Source organism: Salmo trutta, chromosome 12 (genome assembly GCF_901001165.1).
Source record: "Salmo trutta chromosome 12, fSalTru1.1, whole genome shotgun sequence".
NCBI lineage: Eukaryota > Metazoa > Chordata > Actinopteri > Salmoniformes > Salmonidae > Salmo > Salmo trutta.
The window spans coordinates 51,670,239-51,683,752 of record NC_042968.1 but is presented as its reverse complement, the minus strand read 5'-3'; the positions used below and the strand labels follow the sequence as shown (position 1 = coordinate 51,683,752).

Sequence of the window (13,514 nt, the reverse complement as noted above, 5' to 3'; positions counted from 1 at the left end):
GTCTTTCCTTGCAGCACTGGACCACACGGCTGGACAATAATCAAGATTAGACAAAACTAGAGCCTGCAGAACTTGCTTTTTGGAGTGTGGTGTCAAAAAAGCAGAGCATCTCTTTATTACGGCTAGACCTCTCCCTATCTTTGCAATCATTGAATCCATTGAATGTTTTGACCATGACAGTTTACAATCTAAGGTAACACCAAGTAATTTAGTCTCCTCAACTTGTTCAACAGCCACACCATTCATTACCAGATTCAGCTGAGGTCTACCACTTAAGGAATGATTTGTACCAATTACAATGCTCTTAGTTTTAGAGATGTTCAGGACCAGTTTATTTCTGGCCAACCATTCCAAAACAGACCGCAATTCTATGTTAATGGTTTCAGTGACTTCATTGGCTGTGGTTGCTGATGCGTATATGGTTGAATCATCAGCATACATAGACACACATTCTTTATTTAATGCCAGTGGCAGGTCATTGGTAAAAATATAAAAGAGTAGAGGGCCTAGAGAGCTGCCCTGCGGTACACTACACTTTACATGTTTGACATTAGAGATGCTTCCATTAAAGAAAACCCTTTGAGTTTTATTAGATAGATAGCTCTGAATCCACGATATTTACATTTTACATTTAGCAGATGCTCTTATCCAGAGCGACTTACAGTAGTGAATGCATACATTTCAAACAGCTTTTTATTTTATTTAATTTTGTTTGTACTGGCCCCCCGTGGGAATCGAACCCACAACCCTGGCGTTGCACACACCATGCTGGCGTTGCAAACACCATGCTCTACCAACTGAGCCACAGGGAAGCTGGCAGAGGTTAAAAAGCCATAGCACTTAAGTTTTTTCAACAACAGGTTATGATCAATAATATCAAAAGGCTGCACTTAAATCTAACAGTACAGCTCCCACAATCTTCTTATTATCAATTTCTTTCAACGGATCATCAGTCATTTGTGTCAGTGCAGTACATGTTGAGTACCCTTCTCTATAAGCATGCTGAAAGTCTGTTGTTAATTTGTTTACAGAGAAATAGCATTGTATTTGGTCAAACACAATTTGTTCCAACAGTTTGCTAAGAGCTGGCAACAAGCTTATAGATCTGCTGTTAGAACCAGTAAAGGCTGCTTTACCACTCTTGGGTAGCGGAATTACTTTGGCTTCCCTCCAGGCCTGAGGACAAAGACTTTCCTAAAGGCTCAGATTAAAAATATGACAGATAGGAGTGGCTATGGAGTCAGCTACCATCCTCAGTAGCTTTCCATCTAAGTTGTCAATGCCAGGAGGTTTGTCATTATTGATCGTTAACAATAATTTTTCCACCTCTCCCACACTAACTTAACAAAATTCAAACTTGCACTGCTTTTCTTTCATTATTTGTTTTTTTTTATGCATGAATATAATTGCTCACTCTTTGTAATGGGCATTTCCTGCCGAAGTTTGCCCACTTTGCCAATGAAATAATCATTAAAATAATTAGCAACATCAAATGGTTTTGTGATGAATAAGCCATCTGATTCGATGAAAGATGGAGTGGAATGTCTTTCTACCAATAATTTAATTTAAAGTACTCCAAAGTTTTTTTCCATCATTCTTCATATCATTGATCTTGGCTTCATAATAAAGTTTCTTCTTCTTTTTGTTGAGTTCAGTCACATAATTTCTCAATTTGCAGTAAGCAAGCCAGTCAGATGTACAGCCAGACTTATTAGCCACTCCTTTTGCCCCATCTCTTTCAACCATACAGTTTTTCAATTCCTCATTAATCCATGGAGCCTTAACAGTTCTAACAGTCTGTTTCCTATCAGGTGCATGTTTATCAATAATTGGAAGAAGCAATTTCATAAATTCATCAAGTGCAGCGTCTGGATGCTACTCATTAATCACATCAGACCAAAATATTTGTAACATCATCCACACAAGAGTCACAGCAAAATCTTTTGTATGATACACTATTTTAGGCCCAGCTGTTGGAACTTTGGCTTTCCTGGATATAGCCACTATATTGTGATCACTGCATCCAATGGGTACAGATATAGCTTTAGAGCAAATTTCAACAGCATTCGTAAAAATGTGATCAATACATGTGGATGATCTTGTTCCTGTAGTGTTTGTAAACACCCTGGTAGGTTGATTAATAACCTGGACCAGATGACAGGCACTGGTTACAGTATGTAGCTTCCTCTTGAGCGGACAGCTTGATGAAAACCAGTCAATATTCAGATGCTCAAGAAAGTAGACCTCTCTGTTTACATGACATACACTATCAAGCATTTCACACCTATTATTTAGATACTGACTGTTAGCACTTGGTGGCCTATAGCAACACCCCAAAATAAAAGGCTTTAGATGTGCCAAGTGAACCTGCAACCACAACCCTTCAATAACACTTGACATAAGATCTTCTCTAAGCATTACAGGGATATTGCTCTGAATATATACAGCAACTCCTCCCCCATAAGCATTTCTGTCTCTATAAATGTTATATCCTTTTTTTGCTACTGAAGTATCATCAAATGAATTATCTAAGGGAGTCTCAGAAATGGCTAATATATGAATGTTATCTGATGTTATGATTTCATGAACCTTATTTCTAAGGCTACATACAGTTAAAGTCGGAAGTTTACATACACCTTAGCCAAATACATTTAAAAACTCAGTTTTTCACATTTCCTGACATTTAATCCTAGTAAAAATTCGCTGTCTTAGGTCAGTTAGGATCACCACTTTATTTTAAGAATGTGAAATGTCAGAATAATAGTAGAGAGAATGATTTATTTCAGCTTTTATTTCTTTCATCACATTCCCAGTGGGTCAGAAGTTTACATACACTCAATTAGTATTTGGTAGCATTGCCCTTAAATTGTTTAACTTGGGTCAAATGTTTTGGGTTGCCTTCCACAAGCTTCCCACAACACGTTGGGTGAATTTTGGCCCATTCCTCCTGACAGAGCTGGTGTAACTGAGTCAGGTTTTTAGGCCTCCTTGCTCGCACACGCTCGTTCAGTTCTGCTCACAAATGTTCTATAGGATTGAGGTCAGGGCTTTGTGATGGCCACTCAAATACCCTGACTTTGTTGTCCTTAAGCCATTTTGCCACAACTTTGGAAGTATGCTTGGGGTAATTGTCCATTTGGAAGACCCATTTGCGACCAAGCTTTAACTTCCTGACTGATGTCTTGAGATGTTGCTTCAATATATCCAATTAATTTTCCATCCTCATGATGCCATCTATTTTGTGAATTGCACCAGTCCCTCCTGCAGCAAAGCACCCTCAAAACATGATGCTGCCACCCCCGTGCTTCATGGTTGGGATGGTGTTCTTCAGCTTGCAAGCCTCCCCCTTTTTCCTCGAAACATAACGATGGTCATTATGGCCAAACAGTTCTATTTTTGTTTCATCAAACCAGAGGACATTTCTCCAAAAAGTACGATCTTTGTCATCATGTGCAGTTGCAAACCATAGTCTGGGTTTTTTATGGCGGTTTTGGAGCAGTGGCTTCTACCTTGCTGAGCGGCCTTTAAGGTTATGTCAATATAGGACTCGTTTTACTGTGGATATAGATACTTTTGTACTTGTTTCCTCCAGCATCTTCACAGGGTGAAGATGTCCTAACAGACATGCCAAAACTATAGTTTGTTAACAAGAAATTTGTGGAGTGGTTGAACAACGAGTTTTAATGACTCCAATCTAAGTGTATGTAAACTTCCGATTTCAACTGTATATTAATATGGGCTATTTTCAGCCCTTTCCTGGGTAGCTTTTCAGGGACAGACATCATATTGAAAAGAGCAGACAAAGCAAGAGAAAAAAAATACATTCAGCTGTCCATTAATCAATTGGTGTGTGTGTGTGTGTGTGCTGCGGGGTTGAGACTATGAACCCATAGGCTTGGCTCTCTCATCCCTTCCAGGCTTCTGGAAGGGAGGGTGAACAATGAGCCTGTCGTAGCAGATGTACGCAAGGTCCCCATGCACTCTGGCAGCTTTCATGGCTGGAATCAGTTCGTTCCTCTTCTGGCGCACAGCTTTAGGATAGTCCTTGTTGAGGATGATATACGTTCCTCTCAAGTTTTTGGCTCTTTCCAGAACAGCTACCTTGTCCTTGAACCTCAGGAACTTGACCACTATCGGGCCTATCACCTGGGCCGGTGGTGGGTTTTCCAGTCCTGTGGGCGCGCTCCACCTCAATCTTCCTGTGGTCCATCTTCAATTTCTCGGAGATCATTTCCCTCACTTTGTCCTCAGACTCCATCCAGGTCTCATGTGGAGATTCTGCAATTCCGTCTACAACCATGTTGTTTCGCCTTGATTGTCCCCCGAGATAGTCTGATTTATCTGTCATTGTTATCATGGATTCACACACAGAACTGATGTCCTCTCTTAATGGCTTACAGATTGCTGTCATCTTGCCTTTCTTCTGTTCAACTCGTCAAGCAGAACCTGGGAAAACTGCCAACTGTTCTTCAGGTCCTGGACCTCTCTGGTCAGGTCGTCCATTCTTTTATTAGTAGAATCCACGAGTATTTGGACAAAACACTTGAAATGATTTTCTTGTTGTTGTAACAACTGCTTATAGGTCTCTTTTTGTTTGTTTAAAAGGTCCTTCACATGTGATAGACACCACTGGCACTGTCCTCAATGATACTCCCGCCGACTTTGGTCTTTGTCATGGTAGCTAGCAATGTATGTTAGGCTGTTACTTCTTGCATTTCCAGACAGGGCAGGTCACAGGGAAAATTGAAAACAACAAACAGCAGGGATCTAGACAGCCACAACGGCTAACCGTGTCGCGGGCTGCGTTCAAGAACACCTCGCTAGCTTGATGTCCAGCTAGCTAGCAGCTAGGCTAACTGCGACGCTAAATAGCTCCTCAGACCCGGCCTTGGTCGGCAGGATCACTGGAAAGATACAAGCAGTCCCAGCAACTAATGCCAACTGCGTCGTGGGATCCAACATAAGAAGCTAGGTAGCTACCAAGAACTTTCAAATATACTTTTAAACAACAAACTTTCCAAAAAAACCAAACCGAGCTCTTCCTCGTACAACAGGAAGTGACGATATAGCACACACTGAGTTGTGTCCCAGACAGCGCTATCCCAGGGTATATTAGGATGCAACTGAATAAAAAATAAGTTTAAAAAAGTACAACAAAATAGGGGAAGCAAAGAGGGATTTGGGAGCACTAAAATATGAGCTGGCTATGCAACAGAGGAAACATCAGTGCTGTCTAGGGAATATATATCTTAAGTAACTGTTTAGTAACAGTATTACATAATAGCAAAGTATACATTTGTAAAACATACATCCAGGTCACCTCTGAGCTGTCATATCAACTCATTCACACAACAGCAGATCAGAAAGGCTATGTGGAGACCCTTTGATGGTCTACCTCAAAGTCATTCTCTGGACATGAGGGCTATATTTTGCTTTCCTATTAGTCAACATTGTGCCTGAAGAGTAGTGTGCGCACATGTGTGATGGAGAGCAGTGTTTCCCAACTCCAGTCATCAAGCACCAAATTTAATCAAGTGTGCTTGTCCGGGCTACAATAAAATGTGTGCTGTTGGGGGTACTCGAAGACAGGAGTTGGGAGGGCTAGGATGCGTGAAGTGGTGAGTCGGAGGGGTGGTGATGTGATTGAATCTGATGAGGTCTGCCTGTCAGCTGGAGTGCAAGTCGGCCACTTTGCCTGTAATCCCCCCTCCGATTTACAGTATACGCTGAAGCGCCGGGCCTTTATCATTCAAGCATTGCCATGACAACATATCTGGAGACTAGAGGAGAGGAGCAGGCAACGGTGGCTGTAGTAGCAAAAGTGCAGCAGCACTTAGTAAAGTACAGATACCCCCAAAAACAACTTAAGTATTATTTTAAAGTGTTTTTACTTTAGTACTTTTCACCACTGCAAAGTAGTGCCAAACATGACATTGCACAGAAGGATTTTGAGTGTTATGTTTATCAGTATAGTGTTGTGTTTTTAGGCTATGCATGCTATGCATCGCAGGAGGTTCCGGACTGTGGACCGTCGCAGGAGGTTCCGGACTGTGAACCGTCGCCGGAAGCTCTGGACTGGGGGCCGTCGCCGGAAGCTCTGGACTGGGGGCCGTCGCCGGAAGCTCTGGACTGGGAACCGTCGCAGGAGGCTCCGGACTGGGAACCCTCGCAGGAGGCTCTGGACTGGGTCCCGTCGCCGGATGCTCAGGACTGGGAACCGTCGCAGGAGGCTCCGGACTGGGAACCCTCGCAGGAGGCTCCGGACTAGGAACCCTCGCAGGAGGCTCTGGACTGGGTCCCGTCGCTGGAGGCTCCGGACTGCAGACCGTCGCTGGAGGCTCTGGACTGCAGACCGCCGCAGGAGGCCTGGTGCGTGGAGCTGGCACAGGACGTACCAGGCTGTGGAGGCGCACTGGAGACAAGGTGCGTAGAACCGGAACAGGACGTACTGGGCCGTGGAGGCGCACTGGTGGTCTGGAGCGTAGAGTTGGCATAATGTGTCCTGGACAGATGACAACCTTCGCACGGCAAGAGCTGGGAGCTGGCACAGGACGCACCGGGCTGTGGAGGCGCACTGGAGACAAGGTGCGTAGAACTGGCACACATTGTACCGGAACGATGACACGCTCCTCAAAGCGAATGCGGAGAGCTGGCACAGGTGGCATCGGACGGCTAACACGCTCCTCAGGGCGAATGTCTTGCCTCCCCAGCCAAACAGCTCTTCCGCTTCACTCTCTTCACATTTCGCCAACCACTCCTCGAAGGTATCTATCTCACCCCTCCGTTCACTCTCTCTCAATCTATCCAACGCTTCCTCCATGGTCTCTAACTCACCCCTCAGCGTCGCCGACCACCCCGTGTGCCCACCCCCCACCCCCCCAAAAAAATGTTTGAGGTTGCTTCTTGGGCCTACGTCGTGGCCGCGAGCCGCGATGTTGTCGCTTCTCCTCCTTCGCTGCTTCTGCCTGCTTCCATGGCAGACTTTGTCTCCTGCCATTATTTCGGCCCAAGTCCAGGATGTCTTCCACTCCTGGCTTTCCTCCCAGGCCCAGGATCCCTGCTCCTCCTGGGCACGCTGCTTGGTCCGTGGCTGGTGGGATCTTCTTTCACGGCCGTCGTTGTAAGAATGGTCGGACCAAGATGCAGCGTGGTTTCTGTTCATCATCTTTATTACGTGAACCGGCAAAAAAAAACAATAAAGAACAAAATGAACGTGAAGCTATGCAGTGCTCAAGGCAACAATACACAAACAAGATCCCACAACCAACAGGTGGGAAAAAGCTGCCCAAATATGATCCCCAATCAGAGACAACGATAGACAGCTGCCTCTGATTGGAAACCATACCAAGCCAACCTAGAAATAAAGAAACTAGAATGCCCACCCTAGTTACACCCCGACCTAACCAAAATAGAGAATAAAGGATCTCCAAGGTCAGGGCGTGACAACTATTTATATTTTTGACAACTTTTACTTTAAGAAAATAATGTACTTTTTACTCCATACATTTTCTCAGACACCCAAAAGTACTTGTTATATTTAGAATGCTTAGCAGGACAGGAAAATGATCCAATTCACGTACTTATCAAGAGAATATCCCTGGTCATCCCTACTGCCTCTGATCTGGCAGACTCACGAAAGACCAGTATTGCCAACTAATTTTCAGGGTAAGTTGCTAGAGGCAGGTTGATTTGTTGCTAAAAGTTGCTAAATGACGTTGTGATGTCATTGCGTGATAACGTAAAACTGCATCATTACGTAGAATACACAATAACGTACTCACAATTGACTGGCCATCTCGGCAAAAAATATTATTTGACATTTGTTCAGGTACAGACTCCCACTCTTTTCTGTACTTCTGGCTGTACAATTTTGTTTGAGACATGTTGATTGATGTTGTAAGTTCTGTTCAAGATCAAACATTCGTGACCAACTATATTCATTGGTTTTGGCTTGTCGAACCCGTACTACTGCTGCTGGAGTCAGCCAACAATGATTTGCAATTTACTGAAATTGCTGCTGGCCTGCTGCTGCCTGTGCACGAGCCTGCTGCTGATGTCACTCACAACTTTTGCAGCCAGGCATGTGTGTTGTGACTGAGTGTGAGAAAATCGTTTTTGTGTCATTTAGAGGGAAAATGCGTGCATTTTAGCGTTTGAGTCACTTTTCAAAAGTTGCTAAAAGTTCCAAATACATTTTTTTAAAGTAGCTAAATTTGTTGCTAGGTGCTGTTTGAACAAAACGTTTCCAGGGTAGTCTGAAAAGTTGCTAAATCTATCAACAAAATTGCTAAGTTGGCATCACTGCTAAAGACATGCTTAATTTGTAAATGATGCCGGAGTGTTGGAGTGTGCCCCTGGCTATCCATTAATAAAAATGTACATCTGAAAATGGTGCCATCTGGTTTGCTTAATAAGGAATATAAAATGATTTATACTTTCACTTTTGATACTTAAGTATATTTAAAGCCAAATACTTTTAGACTTTCAATCAAGTAATATTTTACTGGGTGACTTTTACTTGAGTCTTTTTCTATTAAGGTATCTTTACTTTTACTCAAGTTTGTCAATTAGGTACTTTTATGTGTGCCACACTAGCATACAGAATATGGAACAAATACAGTACACACACACACACGACAGACAGACAAATATCAATCTCTAGTCTTTTTACACAAATACACAAACCTACAAAGCCCTTGGTTGATGTAAATACACCACTCACTTAAATTAAGGAGAGACTTGAGGTGCACTTCTTTGTGAAACTGCAGGGTGCTGGGCCCAATGTCAAAAGATTGAACAGACTGCCTTACTCAGATAATGAAAGGATGAAGAATGGGAAGAAGATTAACTTGTAAATATTACACAAAAAACGTGTGCTCCCATACATTGGTAACGCTAAGGCTTAGTGATTTGTTTCTTACCCTAATGACCTTGCTGGCTGTGGCAAACGATGTCTTGACTGTCATATCAGGATGATGGGTCAGATAATCAAGCAGAATTCAATTTAGCCAAATTCCATGCGCCATTAATTTTGTATCCCTATGAACAAGATTAACACCCACAAGACATATTACCAAACAGAGGGAAGAGAGGGCTAGATAAGGAAATTCCTGCTCTGTTGTTACCGGTCGGACTGCATCATACAAGCGGTCTCTCAGTTAGTATATGACACTTAATATGCATAAATGTTAGTTATTTAATCATCCACACATTTTCTCCCTCATTTGACATTAGCTGGTCCAATATCATGTAGTTACACTGAACAAAAATATAAACGCAACATGTAAAGTGTTGTTCTCATGTTTCATGAGCTGAAATACAAAATCCCAACAATTTTTCATACGCACAAAAAAGCTTTTCTCAAAAATGTTGTGCACAAATTTGTTTACATCCCTGTTAGTGAGCATTTCACCTTTGCCAAGATAATCCATCCACCTGACAGGTGTGGCATATCAAGAAGCTGATTAAACCGCATGATCATTACACAGGTGCATCTTGTGCTGGGGGCAATCAAAGGCCACTCTAAAATGTGCACTTTTGGTCACACAACACAATGCTACAGATGTCTCAAGTTTTGAGAGAGTGTGCAATTGGCATGCTGACTGCAGGAATGTCCACTAGAGCTCTTGCAATTTTACAAGCAGACCTTGTCCAAAAAAGCTACGCTGCTTGGACCGCTCAGGATGATAAGAATCCTACCAATTACAACAAGGTTCCAGGTATAGGCCTACGGGCATCATACTCCATGTGGAACAGAGTCTAGATTTTTGTTAAAATACTCTGGTCACAGAATATAAAATTAAATAGAGCAATATATCACATTACTTCTTCCTAGTAATACATTTCTTGTTTTAGAAACGTTTCTGGGGCTCCAGAGTGGCGCAGCGGTCTAAGGCACTGCATTGCAGTGCTAGAGGTGTTACTATAGACCCGGGTTCATTCCTGGGCTGCGCCACAACCGGTCATGGCAGGGAGTCCCATAGGACGGCGCACAATTGGCCCAGCATCGTCTGGGTTAGGGAGAGGGTTTAGCCAGAGGGGTTTTACTTGACTCATCACACTCTAGCGACTCCTTGTGGCGGGCCGGGTGCCTGCAGGCTGACCTGGTCGTCAGTTGAACTGTGTTTCGTTCAACACATTGGCTTGCTTCCGGGTTAAGCTGGCAGGTGTTAAGGAGAGCGGTTAGGCGGGTCATGTCGTTTCGGAGTACGCATGACTCCACCTTCACCTCTTCCGAGCCCGATTGAAATTGGGGAGAAAAGAGAGAGTGGGGGAGAGGGGAATAAATAAAACACTACTAAGCATGCTCGTCATTTCTTTTGTCATTCTTTGGGTAATTATGGCCCAAAAAATGATATTGGCTAGTAAGTGGCTGGTATTAAAAAAAAGTTCTCAAATTCAAATTCTCTAAAAACGGAGGAGGCTTAATTACAACTTGTGTCTGACAACACTGTTGCAGTGAGCTCATAGTGTTTCCTGTCTCTTCTTGTTTCAGATTGGGACGCCGCTCCAGTTTCTATCCATACATCACAGGGATGAGCAGAATGGGGGTTCATTACTAAGAGAAGTAATGAAGCAACCAATTCAAAGGCACGTGTTGTTACTACTGTACACACTCGTAAGGGACAGAGGGGGAGTGAGAGTGCAAGCGAACAAGGGAGAAGATACAGCCTGCAGCTACTGACATACCAAGCCTAAAAAATATTTTAACTTGTAGAATTTTTTATACTAGGCCTAATAGCCTTTCCGTGGAGAAAAGCAGACTAGCTCTTGCTAATTGCTAAACGTAAAATAGGCCTAGGCCAAATGAACTGTCGCACAGCGAAAAAGATGAATGAATGAATGAACAATCATTAGTAAAATGGAAACTTCCAAACCACTTGAGCATCAAGGCAAGCAATGAATGGCATGACATAAAAGATGCTCAATCTAAACAGCATTTGTTGTTGAAATGCAACATTTAAATATGATTTTCTATATTATTTGTCATTAAGTATTATTTGCAGTCGTCACTATGACAATGAAAACACCCTGAAGCACTGAATGGTCTTGTGTTACCACCTTATTAATAGAACTACAGAGTGCAGTAAGATTGACAGGTGTACTGCAGAACGATAAATGGTCCGCTGGTGTGGATGCTCGCCAACCTTTAGTTATGTATAATTTATCATTATAGTTATTGTCCTTGGTGTGGATGGCCCTTAAAGGTTGACAAATAAGACAAAGTGCCATGTCAAACTGAAAAGGTTGTACTCTTCAAATTGGGGTTGATACTAAGAAATGTGGTATTACAGAAATGGTATATTTTCATTCATCTTAATTCTGAGAGTGTGGACCTTCTTTTTACCGTTGATCATTTAGGTCTACGAGCCATTTATTAAATAACTAACTGATCATTTAGGTTTACGAGCCATTTATTAAATAACTAACTGATCATTTAGGTCTACGAGCCATTTATTAAATAACTAACTGATCATTTAGGTTTACGAGCCATTTATTAAAAAACTAACTGATCATTTAGGTTTACGAGCCATTTATTAAATAACTAACTGATCATTTAGGTCTACGAGCCATTTATTAAATAACTAACTGATCATTTAGGTTTACGAGCCATTTATTAAAAAACTAACTGATCATTTAGGTTTACGAGCCATTTATTAAATAACTAACTGATCATTTAGGTCTACGAGCCATTTATTAAATAACTAACTGATCATTTAGGTTTACGAGCCATTTATTAACCTCTCTAGGGTATGTGGGACGAAATCGTCCCACCTACTCAACAGCCAGTGGAATCCCGTGGCGCGATATTCAAATACCTTAGAAATGCTATTACTTCAATTTCTCAAACATATGACTATTTTACACCATTTTAAAGACAATACTCTCGTTAATCTAACCACACTGTCCAATTTCAAAAAGGCTTTACAACGAAAGCAAAACATTAGATTATGTCAGGAGAGTACCCAGCCAGAAATAATCAGACACCCATTTTTCAAGCTAGCATATAATGTCACAAAAACCAAAACCACAGCTAAATGCAGCACTAACCTTTGATGATCTTCATCAGATGACACTCCTAGGACATTATGTTATACAATACATGCATGTTTTGTTCAATCAAGTTCATATTTCTATCAAAAAACAGCTTTTTACATTAGCATGTGACGTTCAGAACTAGCATACCCACCGCAAACTTCCGGTGAATTTACTAAATTACTCACGATAAACGTTCACAAAAAACATAACAATTATTTTAAGAATTTTAGATACAGAACTCCTTTATGCAATCGCGGTGTCCGATTTTAAAATAGCTTTTCGGCAAAAGCACATTTTGCAATATTCTGAGTAGATAGCTCGCCATCACGGGCTAGCTATTTTGACACCCACCCAAATATCCTCTGTTTTGTTCTTGCGTTCAAGACACTATCCGAACGGTGACGCGCGGACGCGTATCATGACAAAACATTTCTAAATATTCCATTACCGTACTTCGAAGCATGTCAAACGCTGTTTAAAATCAATTTTTATGCGATTTTTCTCGTAAAAAAAGCGATAATATTCCGACCGGGAAACCCTGTTTTCGTTCAAAGACTCAAAATCTAAAATGGACTCTTCTCGTACACGCGCACGCCTGTCTCATTGTTCTCAGATCGACCACTATCCAAATGCGCTACTGTTTTTCAGCCATGGGCTGCAAAGTCATCATTCAACGTTCTGGCGCCTTCTGAGAGCCTATGGGAGCCTCAGGAAGTGTCACGTTACAGCAGAGATCCTTTGTTTTCAATAAAGAGAGTGTAGAAGGCCAAGAAATGGTCAGAGAGGGCACTTCCTGTACAGAATCTTCTCAGGTTTTTGCCTGCCATATGAGTTCTGTTATACTCACAGACACCATTCAAACAGTTTTAGAAACTTTAGGGTGTTTTCTATCCAAATCAAACAAGTATATGCATATTCTAGTTTCTGGGCAGTAGTAATAACCAGAATAAATCGGGTACGTTTTTTATCCGGATGTGAAAATACTGCCCCCTACCCTAGAGAGGGTAAATAACTAACTGATCATTTAGGTCTACGAGCCATTTATTAAATAACTAAGTGTGAAGTTCCTTTTTTATAGCTTACTGCAATGAATGTCAGATAATTTAAAAGTAGGCCAATTAAACAATTCGAAACGACTTATCAACAGTCAAAAACACCAATACAGAGGCCTCGACAGACAGACAGACAGACAGACAGACAGACAGACAGACAGACAGACAGACAGACAGACAGACCTTAGGCCATTGAAGAGTTGTTTGGATTTGTCCAGTAGGTAGCAGAAGTCTGTGACTGTCTTCCTTTCACCCAATGGGATGTCATCCTCAGCCCCAGTCATGGCACCTGACTCTTACCCCTGAAAAACAAGAGAGCATATTTTTTATTTTATTTTATTTCACCTTTATTTAACCAGGTAGGCAAGTTGAGAACAAGTTCTCATTTACAATTGCGACCTGGCCAAGATAAAGCAAAGCAGT

At 42.0% G+C, this 13,514-nt stretch overlaps 1 protein-coding gene across 1 annotated transcript in view; it reads right to left on the bottom strand.

The window, feature by feature from the left end:
• Positions 1–13,514, bottom strand: part of LOC115203768 (protein SCAI-like) — a 60,298-nt gene that overhangs the window by 36,075 nt on the left and 10,709 nt on the right. The window contains exon 3 of the mRNA XM_029768743.1: positions 13,275–13,393. Within this exon, the coding sequence (XP_029624603.1) occupies positions 13,275–13,375 (101 nt within the window). The 5' untranslated portion in view covers positions 13,376–13,393. The remainder of the gene's footprint in view (positions 1–13,274; positions 13,394–13,514) is intronic.